At 52.4% G+C, this 22,153-nt stretch overlaps 6 protein-coding genes across 6 annotated transcripts, besides 6 other annotated features; 3 read left to right on the plus strand and 3 right to left on the minus strand.

Moving 5' to 3' along the window:
- Positions 1-134: 134 nt before the first annotated feature.
- On the minus strand, positions 135-4,384 carry ACLA_050310 (putative xanthine dehydrogenase HxA; the record flags this gene model as incomplete). Its single annotated transcript, XM_001271984.1, has 4 exons — positions 135-1,818; positions 1,874-3,831; positions 3,890-4,093; positions 4,151-4,384. 4 exons carry the CDS (start codon positions 4,382-4,384, stop codon positions 135-137), a joined length of 4,080 nt encoding a protein of 1,359 aa, XP_001271985.1.
- A 704-nt stretch (positions 4,385-5,088) lies between these two features.
- Positions 5,089-6,952, minus strand: ACLA_050320 (uncharacterized protein; the record flags this gene model as incomplete). Its single annotated transcript, XM_001271985.1, has 2 exons — positions 5,089-5,164; positions 5,241-6,952. The coding sequence occupies 2 exons, from the start codon at positions 6,950-6,952 to the stop codon at positions 5,089-5,091; spliced, it is 1,788 nt and encodes a 595-aa protein (XP_001271986.1).
- Positions 6,953-7,647: 695 nt separating this feature from the next.
- aarA (L-aminoadipate-semialdehyde dehydrogenase) lies at positions 7,648-12,124 on the plus strand (the record flags this gene model as incomplete). Its single annotated transcript, XM_001271986.1, has 4 exons — positions 7,648-8,016; positions 8,073-11,352; positions 11,429-11,753; positions 11,821-12,124. 4 exons carry the CDS (start codon positions 7,648-7,650, stop codon positions 12,122-12,124), a joined length of 4,278 nt encoding a protein of 1,425 aa, XP_001271987.1.
- A 63-nt stretch (positions 12,125-12,187) lies between these two features.
- Positions 12,188-12,214: a microsatellite.
- Positions 12,215-12,594: 380 nt separating this feature from the next.
- Positions 12,595-12,626: a microsatellite.
- A 1,036-nt stretch (positions 12,627-13,662) lies between these two features.
- Positions 13,663-14,370, plus strand: ACLA_050340 (carbonic anhydrase; the record flags this gene model as incomplete). The annotated part of the gene is made up of 1 exon (XM_001271987.1): positions 13,663-14,370. The coding sequence occupies one exon, from the start codon at positions 13,663-13,665 to the stop codon at positions 14,368-14,370; it is 708 nt and encodes a 235-aa protein (XP_001271988.1).
- A 562-nt stretch (positions 14,371-14,932) lies between these two features.
- Positions 14,933-14,963: a microsatellite.
- Positions 14,964-15,402: 439 nt separating this feature from the next.
- On the plus strand, positions 15,403-16,642 carry ACLA_050350 (aldo/keto reductase; the record flags this gene model as incomplete). Its single annotated transcript, XM_001271988.1, has 4 exons — positions 15,403-15,434; positions 15,502-15,652; positions 15,705-16,061; positions 16,136-16,642. The coding sequence occupies 4 exons, from the start codon at positions 15,403-15,405 to the stop codon at positions 16,640-16,642; spliced, it is 1,047 nt and encodes a 348-aa protein (XP_001271989.1).
- Positions 16,643-17,086: 444 nt separating this feature from the next.
- On the minus strand, positions 17,087-18,661 carry ACLA_050360 (uncharacterized protein; the record flags this gene model as incomplete). The annotated part of the gene is made up of 1 exon (XM_001271989.1): positions 17,087-18,661. The coding sequence occupies one exon, from the start codon at positions 18,659-18,661 to the stop codon at positions 17,087-17,089; it is 1,575 nt and encodes a 524-aa protein (XP_001271990.1).
- Positions 18,662-19,285: 624 nt separating this feature from the next.
- Positions 19,286-19,314: a microsatellite.
- Positions 19,315-20,305: 991 nt separating this feature from the next.
- Positions 20,306-20,339: a microsatellite.
- Positions 20,306-20,353: a microsatellite.
- The last annotated feature ends 1,800 nt before the right edge of the window (positions 20,354-22,153 follow it).

Genomic DNA, 22,153 nt, shown 5'->3' on the forward strand with positions numbered 1-22,153 from the left:
TAATCAGAACAGGGGGTGAATATAGAAGCCAAAAATACTCAAAACCAAGATAAAACAAGATACCGAAGATGTAATATCATATATGTTATGCATATATCGTAAATCATGAAGAAACATGGCCGACTTGAAAATCATCAGATAGCCACAAAGAAACTCTTCTCCCCCTCCTGGGGAGAAACCCTGACCCTCTCAATGATAGGATCAGCACAGCTAACACGGATCCGCTCCGGCGTTGCCGGGCTCTCCAAGCGAAGTACGTCAGTAACGTTCCACTGTCTGCGCGCCGCCTTGAGGGCGTCCCTGATAGCGAAAAAGACAGCACTGCCCATGAAAAGCGGCGGCTCGCCCACACCACGCGACCGCTGGATGGTGCGCAGGTTCTCCCACTCGACGTCTTTGAGCAGACTGACGTTGAAGACCTGCGGAATGTCTCGGAAGCCGGGGATCTTGTAGTTCCCGGGTCCCTTGGTAAATATCTGACCCGAGGCGCGGTGCCAGAGGCTCTCCTCGGTGGTGAAAAGGCCCTGACCCTGGACGAAGGCGCCTTCGATCTGGCCGTAATCGATGGAGGGGTTGATTGTGCGGCCGACGTCCATTTTGATGTCGGCGCGGAGAGGTGTCCAGTCGCCGGTTAGGGTGTCGATTTCGACTTCGGCGGCTGTCACGCCCTGCGTGAAGTAGAAGAACATCTGGCCCTCGTTTTTGCCCCACACGTAGCCAATATCAGGGGTACGGTAGAAGCCTTGCGCGGACAGGTTGACTCGGTCGAAGTATGCTGCGTGGGCGAGGTCCTTCATGCTGGCACCCGGCATTTTCTCGCGGTATGGGCGGAGACGCTCGTTGAGTTGCTCGCAGGCGTTGAAGATGGCGTAGCCGTTGAGATCTGAACTGGCGGAGGCGGCGGTGGAAGATGTGTTGGCGACGGTGTTGGTTGCTGTCTCGGAAATGAAGACGTCAGATTGAGAGACGCCGAGTGCTTCTGCCGCAATCATTGTCATCTTCGTGTGTAGCCCCTGCCCCATCTCGACACCACCATGGGCGACCAGGATACTGCCGTCATGGTAAATGTGGACCAAGGCACCAGCCTGGTTCAGGAACAATGCTGTGAACGAGATACCGAACTTGGTGGGTACGATGGCCATTCCACGCTTAGACCATTTGTGTTGCTTATTGTATTCTTCCACAGCTTTGCGGCGCTCGGCATAAGAACTCTCCTCTAGCACTTGCTTGTACATCAAGGGGACGTGCCAGTCTTTGAGCTCCTGGTTGAAATGAGTCATTTCTCCTGGCTGATACATATTCTGCAGACGAAATTCCTCCACAGAAATATCAAAATGGTCTGCAATTTCCGACATAAATGATTCGGCGAAGAACAGGCCCTGGGGGCCGCCGAAGCCACGAAATGCAGTGTTTGAAACCGTGTTTGTCTTGCAGACACGACCACGAACATTCACGTTTGGAATCTTGTATACTCCGTCGATGTGAGAGAGACTGCGCTCCACCACGGCGCCGGAAAGATCCTGCGTATGGCCACCGTTGGCATACACATCGGCATCAAGCGCAAGAAGTTTCCCGTCCTTGGTCACGCCGACCTTCCAATGACACAGGAATGGGTGGCGCTGACCCGAGGTCAAGATATCCTCGTCACGATTCAGCATGCATCGAACGGGCCGCTTCGACTTTGCAGCTGCTGTGGCACATATACCCGCTAGTTGAATTGATCGGGACTCCTTGCCTCCGAAACCACCGCCAAGTCTCTTTACTCGGGAAACTACCTTGTTGGCTGCGACACCAGTAACCTGAGCAACATAGGCTTGCCTATTTCCATGTCAGACATGATATCAATGGGGAAAATCGCGGATCGATAACTCACGTCTCTGTAGGGTTTTGGGTACTGCTCCAAACTTCCATCTCGCCATCTTCAGGTTTCGGGATGGCCACGCAGGCCTGAGTCTCAAGGTAAAAATGTTCTTGGCCACCCATCCGTGAGACTCCCTCAAAGACATGATCTGCCTCTTTGAAAGCTTTCTCAGTATCGCCACACTTGATGTAGCGGAAGTGCTCAAAGAATGACTCCGCCTCAACTGCTTCTTCCATCGTCAGGATTGCCGGCAAATCCTCATATTCAATCTTCACTGCTCTTGCACCTTCTTCGGCGATCTTGGCCGAGTTTGCAAGTATTATGCCAATGGGCTGGCCTGCAGTCGTCACTTCGTCCACTGCAAAGAACACCTCATCCCTCTTCGGAGCACCCCACCAGTTAGCTTTGGGGTCTGGGAGATCTCTGTGGTCTACATAGTCGAAGACACCAGGAATATCCAGTGCAGCAGTTGCATCGACACTGATGATCTTCGCATGTGCTTTGGTCGAGAGAACCAAGCAACCGAATAACTCATTCTGCTGCACAGGAATGTCGTCCGTATACTGAGCCTCTCCAGTCGCCTGCTTCAAAGCGGATACGTGAGGCATCGCCCTCCCTAAGATCTTTTGCTGGTATGCCACAGAGGACTCGTTGTCCTTTTGTCCGGTGGAGATCGCTCTTTCGATCTCAGCAATGACGCCCTCATCGATATCAGATTCCTTGACTTCAATTCCCGAGAGAACATCATGGTAAAAGCGGTAGAAGAAACCCAGGGCAAGCGACCTTCGGTAAGTAGCCATTCCACCAGGAACTCCAAACTTCAGATCAAAGTCGCGCTCTAGGGCACTCATGGTACCCTCGAGCGTTGCAGGGTTCGTGAACTTTTTGCCCACCAAGAAAGACTCTGCATTTCGTGCGGAGACTGTCATAGGGGCCAGGCCACCAAAAACAAGGTTCGCGCTCGTCACATCGTTGGAAGTGGAGAGGGATACACGCAAAGCAGCATTGACAATGGCGATATCGTCATCTTTCCTCTTAGATTGCTTATAAGCTCGGATATACTCGCCCTGATTGGATGCAATTGGGATTCGCAGGCTGTAAATTATAGCATCCTCTGGGAGAGCAGTTGATCGATAACCCTTGAAGAATTGGCTCATGGGGATCTCCGTATCTCCCTTGAGTGATTTCGCAATAAGGGTCGTGTTCGTTGCAACGAACACAGGGTTCAAATCGGATATAGGAGACGCAGTAGCCAGGTTTCCAGCAGGCGAGGCAACGTTCCTGATCTGCCTTCCGGCAAAATAACGAAGCTGTTTTTTAATTGCTTTGAACGGCTGCCCCTGCACAGGACCGTACTTCTCAACAGCCTCATCACAGATGGTCTCCAGATCCGTAAGGGAGACATTGGCACCAAGTTCGAGATGATCGTCCTTGAGCGTGTATTGACGAAGTTCGGGGATATCACCCACGTAGATGGAAGCGTTGTATTTCATCGCCTTGAACTTGACTTCAATCTGGGTCTCCGTGCTTCCACCAATAATTTTGGAGGTGGGATGCACGCTCTTGATTTCCAAGAGCTGCTGCAGAGTGACCGGCCTGTACCACTTCTTCTTCTTGTTACCGAATGCCACTGGTCGAAAGTCGTGTTTTTGGAGAGCCGGGGGAAAGATCAGCTCGGTGTCGGGATTGTATTTGATGAATTCAGGGGGCGTAAACTTGAGTGAACTGTCCTCCGTTGTATCGTCGACCGATGTTTGCTTGCAACATCCTCCGCCACCGTTCTGTTTCTCCATACAGCAGCCCGTTCCGCCATTGGCGCTTGCTTTCCCGCACCCAGTAACGGGTGTGAAGCTTTGGGCGGCATCCAATATAGGTCGGTATCCTGTACAACGACAGAGGTTCCCGTCGAATGCTTCCTCGACCGTATGCTGCGAAGGCTGAGGGTTGTTGCGCAGGAGGGCATAGAGGCTCTAAAAATATAATTAACTTCCCGAGTTCTTCTCATTCTTCTGGAGAAGAAAATTATACCATGACAATTCCAGGCGTACAAAAGCCACATTGACTTCCATTTCCAATCGCAAGCCGCTGTTGAATGGCGTGAGGCTTCTTCACATTGCCGATCCCCTCGACAGTCATAACATGTTTCCCATCCACACTTATCACTGGGGCGAGGCAGGCGTTGACAGATGCATGATAGAGCTTCTTAGTCGTCGGGTTGATATGTGAAATGACCTAAGTCAAGTCAGGACTACTGGGTAAGTCATCCAAAAAATGAGACTCAAAACGTACCACTGTGCAAGCTCCACAGCCTCCCTCAGCACAACCCAGCTTCGTCCCTGTGAGCCCGATACCCCGCAGGTATTCCAACAAAGTGAGCTCCGGGTTGACGGAGTCGAGTGTGACCTTAGTACCGTTGAGGTAGAAGCGAATCGTGTCGTCCCAATTCTCGGTCAGCTGGGCGAGCGAAACCGCCTTGGAGGGCGTCTCGACGATATCTGGGGATGCTAAGATACCGGGAGCCATCTTTGCAGATTCCTAGCCAGACCTCTGATGACTATGGAAAGTGAGTTATGTGAAAAGGAAGCTCGCCTCAGCTCAGGCGTCAGCTGTAGATTCGCGGAGTGAGCCCAACGAGCTGTTGTCCATGAGTCTAGATACTAGGGATGGGAAGAATTAGGCTCGAAACCGGGGCTATTCAATTTATCAGATAAAAGCAAGAGGGTAAAAGTTCATAAAATTATCACGTACGGAGTAGTAGGTAGTGATAGAAATAGGGAATAGGGATACGTGACTCGATATCGCCTCTTATCGCCCTGCTCTCCCCGCTGTTCGATATCTCTGTTGCGGGGATCGCCACTGTCCGACGCTCGATGGGCAGCTGAACAGCGGAAAGCCTCGGTCTGACCACTAAGGAGAGATCCACGGTTGAGAATGCTGCCAATCAGCTACACAAATATCTAAGGCCGAGTGATGAGGCGAGACACCAAAGAGTCTGAATGTATTCCGTTGGTTTAAGAATGCCATGTTATGATTCAAGTTTGCAGTCAGAACCGGCGATCCTGATGCCAGCCGTTCAGTAGTATGGAACAAGGAAAAAGCGTCTGGTTTTTTTTTTTGGAAAATAGAAGAAATATTTGGGAGATGAGAAAAAAGGTAGAAGAAAAGAACTATGTAGAGGAATATCCAAAAAACGAAGAAAATGAAGCACTATCAGCAGCCCCCTTCCTCTATTCCCTAACCTTAGCACCAACGAAATGCTTCTCATCTTCTTGCCACTTCTTGCGCTCGACAACGCTTCGTGCCCTAATCAAAGTAGATATTGTTAGTGAGACTGCCTCATCGCTTGATCGGGAGGTAAGATAGATATAACTCAACGTACCGATAAGCCCTGACAAATCTCCATATTTCAGTGTCTGCCAGGTTCCAAGCCTCGGCCACATCCTTGATGCCGATTCGGTTGGTCTCCTTGCTCTTCAGGACCTCTCTCGCCTTGGTAATCAGCTCGTATTCCTTTTGGATACCTTGCTTGCTTGGGTTGGCGTTCTGCATCGACTCTTTCTTATCGCCTTCTTTCTTGGGATCTGCCGGTCCCTGCCGAGGAATCTGGAAGCCAAATTGCCACTCAAACTCGTCCAGCAGCTCTGAGGGCAGAGCCTGATTGTCCCCTGATGGAAGGAACTCCACAGTCATCCACAAAGACGTGCCAATCGCTGAATCGTCTGCGACAGCTTTCTTCATCATCACAGCTCGAGCGGAACCGCCAATCTCTGCGTTCTGATCTTTGGTGACGGCATTTAGCCAAGGATCTCGCTCGGTTTCGCGGCGGATATGCCGTGTAGTCACTTCCTCAGACTCCTGTTCCAGACTGATCAGAGTGTACGGGTGAGGGAGGCTTCCAATAGTAAACACGTATGTCGAGTTCTTGTAGGTCGCAGGCTGGCTGATATGCATCGGCCGAGCAGGGTCACAAGGGTGGCATTTCTGCAGATTAGGAGGGCAGGACTCGGGCATAGGAGAGCTCGAGCATTGACCGAGGGCTTTAGCCAGACGTAGCGCAGGCTCCACTAGGGCGGTTGTGTGTTCAGGGAAAGGCTTCAAAACAGCAATACCCGCATGGAAAGAGTCCTGGAAAGTATTATGCAGATGAGAGTTGATCAGCTCCACAAGCGCAAGCCGCCCAGCCGCAGGTGACGAGACAATCTTTTCTGCTAGGGTCGGATAATGGCTGGTAATCGTGGCGGAGGTGTAAAAAGCCAGAGCACTGGGCTGTTCTACCTTGAACGTCTCCTTCGGCATGATGTCCAGCATCGATCGCGCTTTTTCGTCCACGTTCTTAAGGGCATCCTGGACAACATGTTTGAGCGCATCATTGATCCGCGTCTTCTCGCCAGCGAACAGAGCGCTACCAATATGATCAAACCGTGTGATCTGAGCAGGATCGACTCCCCGGCGCAGGTAAGAGAGCAGCGGGTCATCGTATCTCGCCATTGGGAAACAGCGGTAATCGGCGAGTAGTCCCGTTCCCATATGTCCCCAAGCAAGCCAGCGAAAGAGCTCCTGTTTCAAATCAGGGTTCACCTTCAACGTCTGCACCATCTCGTAGAGCTGATTGTTCATTGCCTCCCCGCTACCGAGCACGACGGGACGGAACCCCTGAGCGAACCAAGCCCGGCGCCAGGCGAGAAGAAGTTGGGCATCCGCGTTCTCTGCTTCCTTGTCATTACCGTTCTTCGATTCGTAGTAGGTGTAGATAAACGGCCGTTCGGGTAGCGGAGGCAGGACGGATCGGTTCTCATCTAGAGTGATGGACGACGAAAATGGGTTGATCCAGGCGAAGTCGCTGAACCATTTTGACTCGCCACTGGTGCTATTCTTCTGCTCCGGTGGTTTATGAACAGCAGGGCGGAAAAATGGCAGGTGATAGTCGCTCAGCGAAGGGAGTTTTGGCCGGGGCACATACTTGGCCGGACCGGAGACGACTTCCTCGCCAGAAGATGATGTCGTGGAGGTCGGGGAGGACGAGAAAATCACCAGTACGAGGGCGACGAAGATGATGATGGATAAGAGCGCTGTGCTCCGATGCGGAATCATCTTCCGCTAAGTTGGTGCTTGTAGGCGCCGTGTTCTGACAAGAACCCGGCTCCTACCACAGGAAGATGATGAAAGAATAGGGAGTGCTTGCGATCGTAGTCGCGGATGCCACTGACCGGAATCTTCAACCGAAGGTTTAAAGAACACAATGATTACATTTGCGATCCGTGGTAGAAGATTGAGCACTCAGGTTCAAATTGATCGTGATCATTTGAAATTAATTTCTAACTATACATCTGAGCTGTCGTCTCTCTAACAGTGGCCTTCAATACTACCTTGAAGTACCTGATACCACGGAGAGTAAGGTCGCATCCAAAACAGCCAAGTACCTAGTACCTGGTACCTGCACAGCCACATCTATGGCTGAATTCAGCCTTGAAACAGAGGTGCACTAGTCCTGCTACGGAGAGTGTGGCGGTGTAAGGACTTCTGCCTTCAAGTGCCTTACTACTACCTTGATGCCTTGACACCTTGTTGCCTGACCAGCTGTTGCTGCCCCAGGCACCAAGTTAGGCGGTGAGTGGTGGGTCAACTGCGAAATGCAATTGTGGGGCTTTTTGCAGCGAAACCGGCACTTTTTCTGTCATATGCCCCTCTTGACTGCTTGACTCATTCCATACTTCATCACTCGATATTCATTCATCGTGCGCAAGTGAAGGTCCCAACGACTTCCACGGGGCATCTTGACTGCAATCATGGGTGCTGACACAGCTTCCCTTCAAGATCGCCTTGAGCGATGGTCGCAAAGACTCCAGAATCTCACAGTGTCTCCTCTGACTCGGGACTATCCCGAGAATCAAAAGGCAGATCTCAAGAGAGCGATTGAGGCCTTTGAATCGCTCAAATTGCCCGGCGATGTGCATGCTGGGTTGCAGAAGCTCTCCGGCTCATCATCTGGATTCACTGCTTTCTTGACTGCTTTCGTTGTTCTCGTCGCTCGTTTGACCGGAGATGAGGATATCGCTGTCGGGACAAGCTCGGCGGAAGACGGCCGGCCGTTTGTCTTGCGAGTCCCCATCGATCAGTCAGAAACTTTCCAGCAGCTGTACAGCAAAGTGGAAGCAGTATGTGGGATTTATACCTGCCATCCCACCGATCAGCCTGTCTAACTACGCTATAGGCATTTAACCAGGGAGCTGCCGATATCGTCCCTCTAGGAAGCCTTCGCTCATATATTCAAGAGAAATCCAGCTCAGAACGTGCCCCGATCCTGTTCCGCTTCGCTGTTTACGATGCGCCTGCCTCCTCACAAGAATACCCTGCCAACACATTCGATACCACCGACCTGGTGGTCAACATTGCACCAGCAAGTGGATCTACTTCGGAGATGGAGCTCGGAGCATACTACAACCAGCGACTTTTCTCCAGCGCCAGAATTGCCATTATCCTGAAGCAGCTGGCGCAGATCGTTCAAAATGCCGTTAGCAACCCAGAGGAGGCAATTGGAAGGATTGATTTCATGACGGAGGAGCAGCGGTCGCTGTTGCCAGATCCCACGTCGGATCTGCACTGGTCCAAGTTCCGGGGCGCAATCCATGACATCTTTGCTCAGAATGCCGAGAAGCATCCCGACAAGTTATGCGTGGTAGAAACCAAGTCCGAGCAATCTCCTCATCGGGAATTCACCTACAGGCAGATCAATGAGGCTTCGAACATCCTGGGTCATCATCTCGTCAAGGCCGGTATTGAGAGAGGAGACGTCGTGATGGTCTATGCTTACCGTGGTGTCGACCTTGTTGTGGCCGTCATGGGTATTCTCAAAGCCGGTGCAACCTTCTCGGTCATTGACCCTGCATACCCCCCGGAAAGACAGTGCATTTACCTTGACGTTGCTCGGCCCCGGGCCCTCATTAACATCAAGAAGGCTACAAAGGAAGCCGGCGAACTGACCCAGCTCGTTCGTTCGTTCATTGACGAAAACCTTCAGTTGCGCACAGAAATCCCCGCCCTCGCTCTGCGCGATGACGGCAGTTTGGTTGGAGGATCGGTCAATGGCCAGGATGTTCTTGCCGATCAAGTCCCCTTGAAGTCCAAGCCTGTGGGCGTTGTGGTCGGTCCGGACTCTACACCCACTCTCTCATTCACCTCCGGTTCTGAGGGCAGACCCAAGGGTGTCAAGGGTCGTCATTTCTCTCTGGCATACTACTTCCCTTGGATGTCCGAGACCTTCAAGCTCAATCCCGATGACCGTTTCACAATGCTCAGTGGCATTGCTCATGACCCTATCCAGAGAGATATCTTTACACCCCTCTTCTTAGGAGCTCAGCTGCTGGTTCCGGCCCGCGAGGATATTCAGAACGAGAGACTTGCCGAGTGGATGCGCGAATATGGCGCTACGGTCACCCATTTGACCCCTGCCATGGGTCAAATCCTCGTCGGTGGTGCCTCTGCGCAATTCCCCACGCTCCATCATGCTTTCTTCGTTGGTGACATTCTCATCAAGCGAGACTGCCGTTCTCTCCAGGCGCTGGCTCCCAACGTCAACATTGTCAACATGTACGGAACCACTGAGACCCAGCGTGCTGTCAGTTACTATGAAATCCCCAGCTACTCCAGCCAAGAAGGTTACTTGGATACCATGAAGGATGTCATTCCCGCCGGCCGCGGAATGATCGACGTGCAAATGTTGGTTGTCAACCGCTTTGACCCAAGCCGCATTTGCGCGATCGGTGAGGTGGGTGAGATCTATGTCCGTGCAGGTGGTCTGGCAGAGGGCTATCTGAGCAACGATGAGCTCAACAAGAAGAAATTCCTCACAAACTGGTTTGTTGACCCTCAGGCCTGGACTGAAAAGGACAAGGCCGAATCGCAGGGCACCAACGAGCCCTGGAGACAGTTCTACGTCGGGCCCAGGGACCGCTTGTACCGCAGTGGTGATCTTGGCAGATATACTCCGTCTGGTGATGTTGAATGCTCTGGTCGTGCCGATGATCAGGTCAAGATCCGAGGTTTCCGCATCGAGCTTGGTGAGATTGATACTCATCTGTCTCGTCATCCTCTGGTCCGGGAGAATGTCACTCTGGTGCGGAGAGACAAGTTCGAGGAACCAACCTTGGTCAGCTACTTTGTGCCAGATATGAGCAAGTGGGCCTCGTGGCTTGAGAGCAAGGGTCTCAACGACGATGACTCCGCTGAAGGAATGGTGGGCATGCTCAGACGCTTCCGACCTCTTCGTGATGACGCCCGTGAACACCTGCGGAGCAAGCTCCCTGCCTATGCTGTGCCGACCGTCTTCATTCCTCTGAAGCGCATGCCTCTGAACCCCAATGGCAAGATCGACAAGCCTGCCCTGCCATTCCCTGATACTGCGGAACTCAGTGCTGCAGCCCCCCGCCGCAAGTCTTCCGTGCTGCAGGCGCTCTCCCAAACCGAGCAGACTTTGGCCCAGATTTGGGCCAATCGCATTCCCAACGTCACGTCTCGCATGATCGGACCTGACGATTCCTTCTTCGATCTCGGTGGACACAGTATCTTGGCGCAGCAGATGTTCTTTGATCTGAGACGTAAGTGGCGTGGAGTTGACATTAGCATGAATGCCATCTTCCGCAGCCCTACTCTCAGAGGGTTTGCTGCCGAAATTGATCGCTTGATCAATGCGGACTCTTTCGCAACCAGTGCTAATGAGACCGATGCCGCCGCCGACACTTCGGCCGCATCAGCTGGACCCGACGACGAGTATTCCAAGGACGCTCGCAAGCTGGTTGATCTTCTTCCTAAGTCGTTCCCTGAGCGCACGGAGCCCATTCTCTCTGGCGAGCCAACTGTCTTCCTTACTGGTGCGACTGGATTCCTGGGCGCGCATATCCTCCGCGATTTGCTCACACGCAAATCGCCCCTGGCGAAGGTTGTGGCGCTCGTGCGTGGTAAGACCGAAGAGCAGGCTCTGGATCGTGTCCGCTCTACCTGTCGCGCGTACGGTTTCTGGGATGAGGCATGGACCAGCCGGCTCCAGTGCGTCTGCGGTGATCTTGGAAAGCCGCAGTTTGGTCTGTCCGAGGCATTGTGGAAGGATTTGACCGAACGAGTGGATGCTGTGATTCACAATGGCGCTCTTGTCCACTGGGTGTACCCTTATTCTACACTCAAGCCCGCCAACGTCCTGGGTACCATCGACGCTCTGAAGCTCTGCGCTAGCGGAAAGCCCAAGCAGTTCTCCTTTGTTAGCTCGACCAGTGTGCTTGATAATGACCACTACGTGTCTGAATCGGAACGGATCATCGCGGCCGGTGGTGCCGGTATCAGCGAGGAGGACGATCTTGAGGGCAGCAGCGTGGGTCTTGGAACCGGATACGGTCAGAGCAAGTGGGCTAGCGAGTACCTCGTCCGCGAGGCCGGCCGCAGGGGGTTGAAGGGAACCGTTGTCCGTCCTGGTTATGTTCTGGGTGACTCCCAGACTGGAAGTATGCACCCTTAGCCCAAACAACCCCCCCCCCAAGACTCGAAGGATGACTAACGATTGTACTCAACTCAACTTAGCCACAAACACGGACGACTTCCTCATTCGTATGATGAAGGGTTGCATTCAGCTTTCTGCTCGTCCCAACATCCACAACACCGTCAACATGGTGCCCGTAGACCACGTCGCCCGTGTGGTCATCGCTGGTGCCTTCCAGCCTCCCTGCACGCCGATCGGAGTTGCCCAGGTCACTGGACACCCGCGGCTGCGGTTCAACCAGTTCCTGGGCGCTCTGCAGGCCTACGGATACGACGTGCCCCAGGTCGATTACGTTCCGTGGAAGATGTCTCTCGAGCACTACGTGAATGACGGAAAGCACGATGACCCCGAGTCCCAGCATGCCCTGTAAGTCCCTGTCCCGAACGGCCCGGAAGACTCCACTTGGAACCCATTTACTGACAACCCCTCACAGTATGCCGCTGTACCATTTCGTCACGGCCGACCTCCCCTCCAACACCAAAGCCCCCGAACTAGACGATGTCCATGCCGCTGCCTCCCTCCGGGCCGATGCCGCCTGGTCCGGCATCGATGCGTCCGCCGGCGCCGGTGTGACGGAGGACCTAGTCGGTTTGTACGCCTCCTACCTTGTCACGATTGGATTCTTGCCCGCACCCCCTGCCTCTGCGACCGGCGCACGGCCCTTGCCCTCGGTGCAACTCAGCGAAGACCAGAAGAAGGCTTTGACGAACGTGGGTGGACGTGGAGGTGCTTCTTGAGAAACAAGAAGAAGAAGAAAAAATAGTGACAAGTTGTTTTTTTTTTTTGTATGAGCTCGATGACATTTCATTTCATTTCATTTCCATTTCCATTTCGATCCTTTTCGGCAGGCATCAAAACGAGCGATCTGAGCAGGATTAGCAGAAAAGTCCTAGGGGGTTGAGTGTATATATAGAAGAGAGAAGGGGAATGAGGATCCAAAAGGGAACCAAAAGACAAAAATCAAGATGCGCGATTTATCCTGGTCGTGACTCCAATTCCAATTCCGATTCCGATTTTGCAGATATTATGCCATGATCTGATCGTCATCATCTCGATATCTCCTGAGTCGAAGTCGCATGTCGAGACATGAGACTATTCTCGGCTATCTACTCCGCGTGATGCCAAGTCTAGTAATCGTGAATACGCAAGCTAATATCGGCATGGATAGAGCGGCTCCAGCTAAAATGCCCCTCTTCGCTGGCGTCCGAAGGCTCAAGGCTCAAGGCTCAAGGGCTCAAGGAGTCCAGGAGTCCAGGAGTCAACTCTCAAGAATCAACCTCGTCTGCCCCACCGGTCTAACAGTAATAAGCAATACGCAGCTCGTTCGGGTGATTCTGGAATTGCTGTTGACAAGATGGTTTCCCCGTGCTCAGACTGCACGAAAATCACCAAAGCTGCTGTTTCCGGGAACATCATGCGACTACCATGGTGATCTGATGGCTGTCATGGACTCATGGTCGTATCCTCGGATGTGCTGTGTAGAGTGTAGACTTACTTGACTTCTCAGGAATGAATAGGGGGGGTGGTCGTTGGCCGCAAAGCCGCTCCCAGCACGAGTGTACTACTACTAATAATGATCACTTAAGAATTATAAGCCCGTCACCAACTGTCCACCCTCCTGCTCCCTCACGAATCTAGATATCCAGTCAAACCACCCCCAAATAGAGAGAGAGTATTTGATCTCGCTCCAACCCCCCCCGGCCCTTTGAATTCAAAACATCTCTCATCTTCTGCAAAGCCTTCTCCGTCTCATCATACATCCAGATCACTACCTTTCCTGGTGAATCAACCACTCCCATCGGCATCATGACTCACACAGGTACGTTCCTGTCCTGCTTTTTGGCGGGACCCGGTTGCTATCGCTCAACCTTGATCGACCACGGGCCTTTGCTGTGTTTCTTTCCATGACGCTTTTTCGCCTGTATTCCAAAATTGTTCCCGTTGTCGTCGTCATTTGTGTCGCGATATTACCCGTTGAACGTTCAAGCATGTTCGTGCTGCCAGTTTGCGATTGTTGGTAATCGCCGTGTTGACTGCGCAATCGTCGTCTGCTTCTTTCTTTCCTTCGTGCGAAACAATTGTTTTTTTTTTCTGTTCTCCCTTCTGTTGTCCTCGACCTTGCTCCCCTAGCAGACCCAATATGAACTTTCCAAGGCTGTTCCTGCGTTCGAAAGCTCTCTCGTGTGCGACGGCAGCGGGGCGAGTATTTCGAGGTTGCGGGGTGTTCCCACACCCATGTCCATCCTTCACCGGCAGCCCAAAATACTGCTCAACGATGCCCACTGCTGCGCCGTCGGGATCACTCGAAAATTTTGCGGAGGCGCATGCCGGTGCTAATGATACACCATTTGCAGATAAATTCTCCATCTTACTGGCCAAGAACAAGGACTGGGCGGCCCAGACCTACAAGCAGCACCCTGACCTCCTCCCCCAGCTTGCCGTGGGCCAGCATCCTGAGATCCTCTGGATCGGCTGCTCCGACTCCCGGTGTCCCGAGACCACCATCTTGGGCCTCCTACCCGGTGATGTCTTCACCCACCGCAACATCGCCAACGTCATCCACCCCGCCGATCTGAGTTCGGGCGCTGTTATCGAGTATGCCGTGCGCCATCTGCAGGTCAAGCATATCGTCATCTGCGGACACACCAAGTGCGGAGGCGTCGCCGCTGCTCTCGGCAACAAAGGCCTGGGCATCCTCGACCCCTGGCTGTTGCCTCTGCGCCAGCTCCGGGAACAACACCACACGGAACTGGAGACTCTGCCGGGCGATGAGGCCACCGTGAAGCTGGCCGAGCTCAACGTCCGCGAGGGTCTGAAGACATTGAAGCAGAAGAGCGTAGTCCTAGAGGCGATACAGGAGCGTGGATTGCAGGTGCATGGAATGATTTATGATGTTGGCTCAGGTGTCCTTCGGGAACTGGATAGCAGCGAGCCGGAGGACGCGATCAAGGCACGGTATGCATCGTTCAAGACGGAGGCTTAAGGGATCTGCGTGTGCGTGGATGTGTGTGCTCATTTCAGCGATTTTGTTTCGGTCGCAGGTTGGGAATCCTGTGACTGTTGATTGTCAGCGACATGGTTATCCTGTTAGACCATAGTCGGTCAAAGGGTTGTATATATAATTGATTATACCTGAAGATATAAGAGGCAGACGGGTGCAAGTAAATGCAAAGCAACGACTCTTGAGTCATCCATCCATGATCAGAGTAAAACCACAGGCTAGTGATAGTTGTAGAGATGCCATTATCATAGAGTGCTAGGTAGGCGCTCCAGTACACTATCTTCAATCCACAGCCATGACAGACAGAAAGAATAATGGAAGGATATGAAAAACGCACAATGGAAAATCTGAGAGCGAGACATGGAAGAAGGAAAACAAGCGAGATGGTACTACTAACTTCTTAGGCAGTAATAACTTCTCCTGCTCCTAAATAATGACTTGATGATGCCAATCAGATGTCACCTGCGCCCGTTTCGCGCCTAACACTTACCGTTTCCGGTATAGTCTCGGCCGAAGCGGCAGATGCTGTCGGGTCCGGAAGTGCTGCCTGAGTGCCTGAGTGCCTGAGTGCCTGAGCAGTCGGGCAGGGATCAGGCATCCTGCATCATATCATCATCCATCATCTCTGTGGAAGACCATCAGAATCAACACAGGATGCATATCATCAATAATCAAGCTCAACCGACGACTGTCTGGACCGAAAACTGGCTCCAGCAGTGTAGAGTCCCGTAAACCTCTTTGGTCGGTTACTCATCGGCTCAGATCTATCTTCGCTTCAAAATTCTCGGCAAATGTCTCATGAGTCAAACAAACTACGGGGGCGGACAACCCTACGTCAACGCCGGTGAAGGAGCTTAAGAACATCAGAGAATTTATAGAGAGCTTTCTTTGAACTTTCTTGACAACACTTTCGCGCTTCAGCTGGTGAGTACTGTGTATATCCAATCACCTTCTAATCCATCATAGTGGGTTGGACTGATTGGAAGAATAGAATTCGCTAGACCTTAACACAACATGGCAGCCAATACGGAAATGAAATATGTCCGGTATACTGCTCTTCTCTTCGCGCCTTGACGGACTCCCCCCCCCCTCCAGCTGACAGGAAGCCAACAGGCTGGGCAACTCGGGCCTCAAAATCTCCAAGATTATCCTAGGATGCATGTCCTACGGCTCCAAGGAATGGCAGGACTGGGTGCTGAACGAAGACGAGGCCCTTCCACTGATTGAGCATGCCTACAAGCGCGGCATCAACACGTGGGATACGGTGAGTGGCCTCACCAGCGACACAAGCACAGTTTCTGACACCAAAAAAAAAGGCAGATATCTACTCCCACGGCCTCTCTGAAGAAATCCTCGGCAAGGCTCTGCGGAAGTACTCGATCCCGCGCCACCGCGTGGTCATCCTCACCAAATGTTACTTCGGCGTCGACGACATGGGCAACATGCCGCCGATCTCCGCCTGCGGCCGCAACGACGGCGACTGGGTGAACCGCGTCGGGCTGTCGCGCAAACACATCTTCGACGCGGTCGACGCCAGCGTCAAGCGCCTCGGCACGTACATCGACGTGCTGCAGATCCACCGGCTGGACCGCGACACCCCGCGCGAGGAGATCATGAAGGCGCTGAACGACGTCGTCGACAGCGGCAAGGTGCGCTACATTGGCGCCAGCACTGTTCGTTTCCTTTCCCTTCTTTTCCCTTCCCCTCTGGAAACCAACAAGCACACCCCCTAACAAGCCCCGTGCAGATGGCAGCCTGGGAATTCCAAGCCCTCCAGAACATCGCCGCCCGCAACGGCTGGCACCAGTTCATCTCCATGCAGAACTACCACAATTTGCTCGCCCGCGAGGAAGAGCGCGAGATGATCCCCTACTGCCTCGACGCGGGCGTCGGCCTCATCCCCTGGTCGCCCATGGCGCGCGGGGTCCTCGCCCGCCCCTGGGCCGCCCGCGCCTCCGTGCGCGAGTCCACCGACGCCGCGCTGAAGCTGCTCGTGCGCGGCCGCGAGTCCGACTCCGACCGCGCCATCGTCGAGCGCGTCGAGGAGATCGCGCGCCGCAGGGGCGTCACCATGGCCCAGGTGGCGATCGCCTGGGTGCTCAGCCATCCCAATGAGAATCCGATTCTGGGGCTGGCGAGTAAGGAGCGGATTGATGAGGCTGTTGCCGCGGTGGAGCTACGGCTGGAGCCGGACGAGATTGCGTATCTTGAGGAGCCGTATGTTCCGAAGACGTTGACGGCTCTGGAGCGGTGAATTTTCCCCCACCTCTCTGTGTGATGGAACGGGTTAGTAGCTTCGTGCTTGGATTACAGTAACGACCTAAGTCCTTCCTTTCGTAAGTATGTGAATGAATGATACAGTATATTTACATCCTCCGACAGGTGGCGCCTGTTTACGAATCTATCTCTCTATGTACAGGTTACTCAGGATCAGCATGTTTAGCATGCATCCAACGGGAGATACTAATAAAGAAAGAAAAAAAACGCGAAGCTGGTCTTCAAGATCATGGATATCATAAACGCTAGTGTCAGAATGAGATGGGAGGTTTGAAATGATGCGGTCATGTATGAAGAAGGACCCTGCCAGACGACCAGAACCTGGCAGTATCACAGAGAAACGTCGAATCCCGTGAGGCCAGCACGGGATAAGGGGTTCTGTAGGGGCCCCCTGAAAGTCTATTGCATTGCAGAGCGCCATCTAGGGATGTCCGCTCTTCCTCGTGAAAAAGTCGAAGAAGCCGCTGAAGCGATGGCGTCGTTTTCCCTTCGAGGGCGCTGGGTCTACGCCCTGGGAACCAAGCGGTTTGTTGCTTTTCTCGGTGGACGCGGTCGATTGTTTTCGGGACCGACCGGTTGATACGGCAGGCTTGTCGATCGCTCGGTCTGGCTTCCCTGTATCTCTCGGGTCGACACTCTGAGAAGGAGAAGACAACCCCCGAGAAGAACGGGGATCCTCGGCTACCGCTCGATCCGATTCCTGCGCGATGGGAAGCATGCTGTGTCTCTGCGGTTGGTTTTCCGACGCCGACGCGCTCCGTCGGTTAGACCGCTCGATGAATGCTGCTCCTGTGGACTTGGATCGTCGCGGCAGGCTGGCGTACTTCGTTGATCTGGCCCACTCGGATGAATTTGATGAATGAGAAGGGAATGTAGTTGAGCCGGGGAGTCGATTTCGAATACTGTTCAGCGAAGGACCATCGGGATACTTGTCTCTGTCCTCGGACAGCAGCTCATCCGCTCCCCGCACGGCTACCGGTGAACTTTGACGGGATGCGGCAGGCGAACAAATCGCTTTGGAATTCAGCGACAGCACCGTATCGTCGTAAGTGAAATTTCGCGACCAGCCCTCTCTGAACGCGACCCATATGGACGTGATGATAATGATGGCCCGAAGATCGTCACCCGTTTTCACCATATCTCGATCCACAGGAGTATCCAACTCGGAAGAATCGCTGACCACGGACATACCACAAGTGGGCGTCGTAGGGAGGTCGCCTTGGGGGAACGTCGTTGAATACTCGTCATACACCTCGAGGACATTGCGTGTCATGGCCGCAATGACTGGATGACGACGCGTGTTGGGGTCAATCACACTGAATGTAAACCGTTTGGCATCTTCCTGCAAGGGAGAGCCTGGAGGCGCAGACACCCGACGGGATTTTCCGCCGCGGGAAACCCACCGCAAAACCTGCACTCCCTGATCGGTGTTGGCTCTGAACTCATACGAGCCGTTTGCAAGGGGGGTCGCCTCCCAGACCGGTCCCTGGATCAGACAGATCTCTGCCTTACCCTGAGAGAGGGCCCCATCCTCCTTGGGCATTTGGCAGATGGTCGCGACAACCTCGCGGTGCTCGTTGTCCTCGTCGTTCGGGCCGAGATACTTGCTCGCAATGTCGCCGGGCGTCCGTTCATACAAGTCACTCATCACGATGATCAAATCGTACGGTCCCAGGCCTTTCTTTCCCCGGAAGATCGTCGGGAACCTGCGAGCTAGCCGCGGCAGGAACACCGTCGATGGCAACACATCCAAGATCGGGAGCGGGCGTGTTGACGGGGAGACTCGCTGCAACTGCAGAAGGAGCTTCGGCCGAAATTTCAAGCGCCGATGACGCGCATGCGACGCTGGGTGAGCTAATTGGTAGGTTGTCTTTGGTCGCGAGGGTTGTTTCTTGACTGATTGAGAGCGAGTAGCGCGGGTTCGACCTGGAGCTGGGGCCACTGTGGAATGGTCGTCGTCGTCAGACGCGAGCGAGTCGACCGGCGTTAGTGACATTCTCCGCAGCGGTGGTCGATGTGGTTTGTTGCTTTCGGAGCCTCTGTACCGAGTATATAGTTCCCCCAACCCCAAGGAAGATAAAGTCGGAATCGATATGGTTGCGGAGGGAAAGGGAACGGGACGGGGGCGTTGTGATTCTGAAGGGGAGGTAACCAAGTCGTTCTCATGGGCAGCAGCAGCATCAGCTGTCCAGCCAAGATTGAGCAGCATTCTATCATGCAAAGAAGACAGTCCACGACCAACCCATGAAGAACGACATCGACCAGGAAGAGGCGAAAATGCAGGGGTAGCTAGCGTAGCTTGTGATGTAATCGCCAAGGATCGATAAATTGCAGGCGATGCAAGATCCGACAGAGCTGAATCCTTCCCGGTGAATCTCGACTAAGCCTGGCCTTGGACCTTGAGGGGAGGTGAAGGCGGGGGTAGGAAGTGGTCTCAGAGCTGGAAGAACGAGGTGTGGACGACAGGGAGAAGGGGAATTGAACTGATAGAAGAGAAAGGAGAGTGAAGATGCAGATGCCAGAGGTTGTATTGTATGATAGGAAACCGTGGGTGTATTGTGTGACCTGCACAGCTCAAATGATGTTGGTCGCGAACCAAGCTTGATACTTGAGAGTGAAGAGAATAAGAAGAACAAGAAGAACAAGAAGAGAGGCAGTTGGAATAGAGTGCCAGTGATGCAAGGAGAAGTGGCTGAAACTGCTTTGAGTCTATGTATCTATCTAGCTGGAATGTGAAGGAAACCAGCTAGGTATCCAGAGTAGGTGATTCTTGTTGACTAAGAAGAAGGAACAGTTTTGTAGCAAAGGCCAGAAGGAAGAATGGAAGGCTGTATGATGATGCATCTATTTGTATCATATAAGAAGCGAGAGAAGGAAGTAAGTATGCAGGCTGGGCTGGTCAGATGGCGGTCAACTAACTAACTAGAGAAATTTTTCCCAGAATCCACCAGAAGGGATCCATCTGGCTCTGCTTCTTGTGATTAATGATTGAAGTATAATCATAATAATCATCATAATCACGATCAGGGTCATTCATCTGTGTACCTGCAACTCCCGTTCCTTAGTCCTCTCCGTCCTTCGTCCTTCGTCCCTAGTACTTAGTACCGAATACCGATCCATGGACAACCGCATCCGTAGTTCGCATCCATGACCCGAACCAGTCTAGACGGCGATCTTCGGGGTGAAACTGAACGAAAAAGCCCGACCTCTTCTTGTCTAAGTTCATATTCGCGAGGAAACTGCATTAACTGTGCATATTCTGTTCGTATTTTCATCAGCCCAGAGTCCCCATTCCCTCGGACTGCGGAGCAATTCAGCCACGCTTCCCGCGAGCGACAAACTCCGACAAGGCAACAATAAACCAGCCGATGGTCCGTTCATTTCTGATTCGTGTGATTTAATATCAACTCGAGGATCAGTCATAAATCGTAATACGGTCGTGTAGTAGTAATCAGTACTATGGAGTAGAATATCTAACTACCAGAGCTACGTTCTCTTGTCCAGGCATCACCATAACCATACTTCGTATTTTGAAAATCTGTCGTGGTCTTGGCCCTAACCATGATTACTTACCTACCTTCCTTCCTTACCTAGGTACCGTTGATTTACGGAACACTTACTAAGGAAAACTCATTGGGGGAAAAAAAAATAAAAAAAAAAAAAAAAAAAAAAAAAGAAAGAAAGAAAAGATATTTGATCCAATCAAAACCCTGCGCTCGGGGGGCGGAGGTCCCCAGCTCCGAGTTGCTGGTAAGGTTCCCGTACGGCTCGGTAACACAGTAGTACTCCGTATGAGCAGGTAGGTAGTGAATCATCGTTTCGGGTTGACACTACTTCTACTCCTAGAGAGTACCTACCTAGACATTTGGCCACTTGGCCTCCACTGGATCATCCGGTTGGCCGTTGGCTGACATGTCTGCCGAACAGATGAGCTGTTGTCCTAGACTGTGGGAAGAGTACTAGTCACGGAGGTCAAGCAAGGGAAAAGAACTACATAAGGGGAGCATAGTCGCCAGTTGCCACTATTCACAGAGTGGAGGGGCAGATGGGTCCTCTGCAGTCCTACATTCATGTCTGCAAGACTCTAAATTCCTGGTGCCACTGCCTCAGTAGTCAGTACTGTAGTCATAATGCATAATTCATGCATTCGATAGCTTACCCACTCAGATACAGATCTCTACCAGTTCCATAAAACCAGCAGTGGATATCCATGTCTCGTTACTCCCTGGTTATTCCTATTTCCCTGGCCACCAAACCTCCAGAGTCCAGAGAGTAAGACTACATCAACTTAAAAAGGTCTGCAAGGCTAATGATCATTTCCACATAACCTAAATACGATGGATGTCATCATCATCTAGCACGATAATAGCTCGGATTAAGATACATCCTGGTCCCCAAAATCCTTTACCTGATGCTTGTGTACTTGAGAGATGCCGTTGCAACCTACCACTAGACCCAGCCGCTGCACACACTCTCGCTTGCCGATTCCAATTTGAACATCCTTGATCCCTCTCGGATTCAACCGTTGTATCATGCAGCTTTCATAAAGATCCATTTCCTGAGTACTAGAACCCAGCAGTCATTTCCACACTGAATTCGATTGCGGGTTCCTTGAATCACATGAGGGGACGGGATAGAGCCTATGGCTTATGTGAAACTGAGTACCTACACAGTATGTGTTATCCAAAATAGGGCAGCACAACATACTGCATACTTGTGTTCTAGTCTTAGAGGTTTTCCTGCAACTACTGTGTACAACCGAGACCACTCCATAGGGCTGATTGGGCCCGGTGGCCAGACCATCAGGATGGGGCGTTTTAGCTATCTACTTACCTTACCAAAGAATCTTGTCTACTGATCTGCCCAACCAGTTGAGAGTGAGGATTTCACATCTCATCACCTCGAAACGCAGCCATAAAGACTGCCACTTGATCTGCGTAGACTAAGGCCAGGTGCCCCTACTCAAATGCCGCTCCGCTGAATCAGCGGGGCTGTTTTACTTTTATGCGAGCCGAAGCCGAACAATCCGATCCGCCTCAAGCCTTGGCAGTTAGCTGCTTTGTAAGTTTGTAGCTATGACTACGGACTACGGAGTAACTTTCTTACCAAGGCTGGATTGTCACTAATCACTAACTGATTATTACTCATTACTATTAATTAGTTCGTTAGTAGTACTCCCTGATGGCTGACGGATCAGGGCTGACCGCAATTGAGTACATCCAGAGGAGTAGGTAGTCAAAGTCTCTAGATGTTACTAGATACTGACTAGACTACCTCGGTAACGAACAATTGACTGCTTCATTTTCGTGGCCTTGATTGCGATATCCTTGCCACGGCAACCGTCTAGGCTGTGAATGGGCCCATGGTCTCGCAAACCTGCAACTTCTAGCATCAGCAGACAGACCCATCCGCAGCGTTACCGGGTCCCTGATCCATAGTGACGTGCACCTCGTGTGTGTCGGTGTGTTGTCCTTTGTCCCCCAACGGC

This window comes from Aspergillus clavatus, genomic scaffold (assembly GCF_000002715.2).
Source record: "Aspergillus clavatus NRRL 1 1099423829800 genomic scaffold, whole genome shotgun sequence".
NCBI lineage: Eukaryota > Fungi > Ascomycota > Eurotiomycetes > Eurotiales > Aspergillaceae > Aspergillus > Aspergillus clavatus.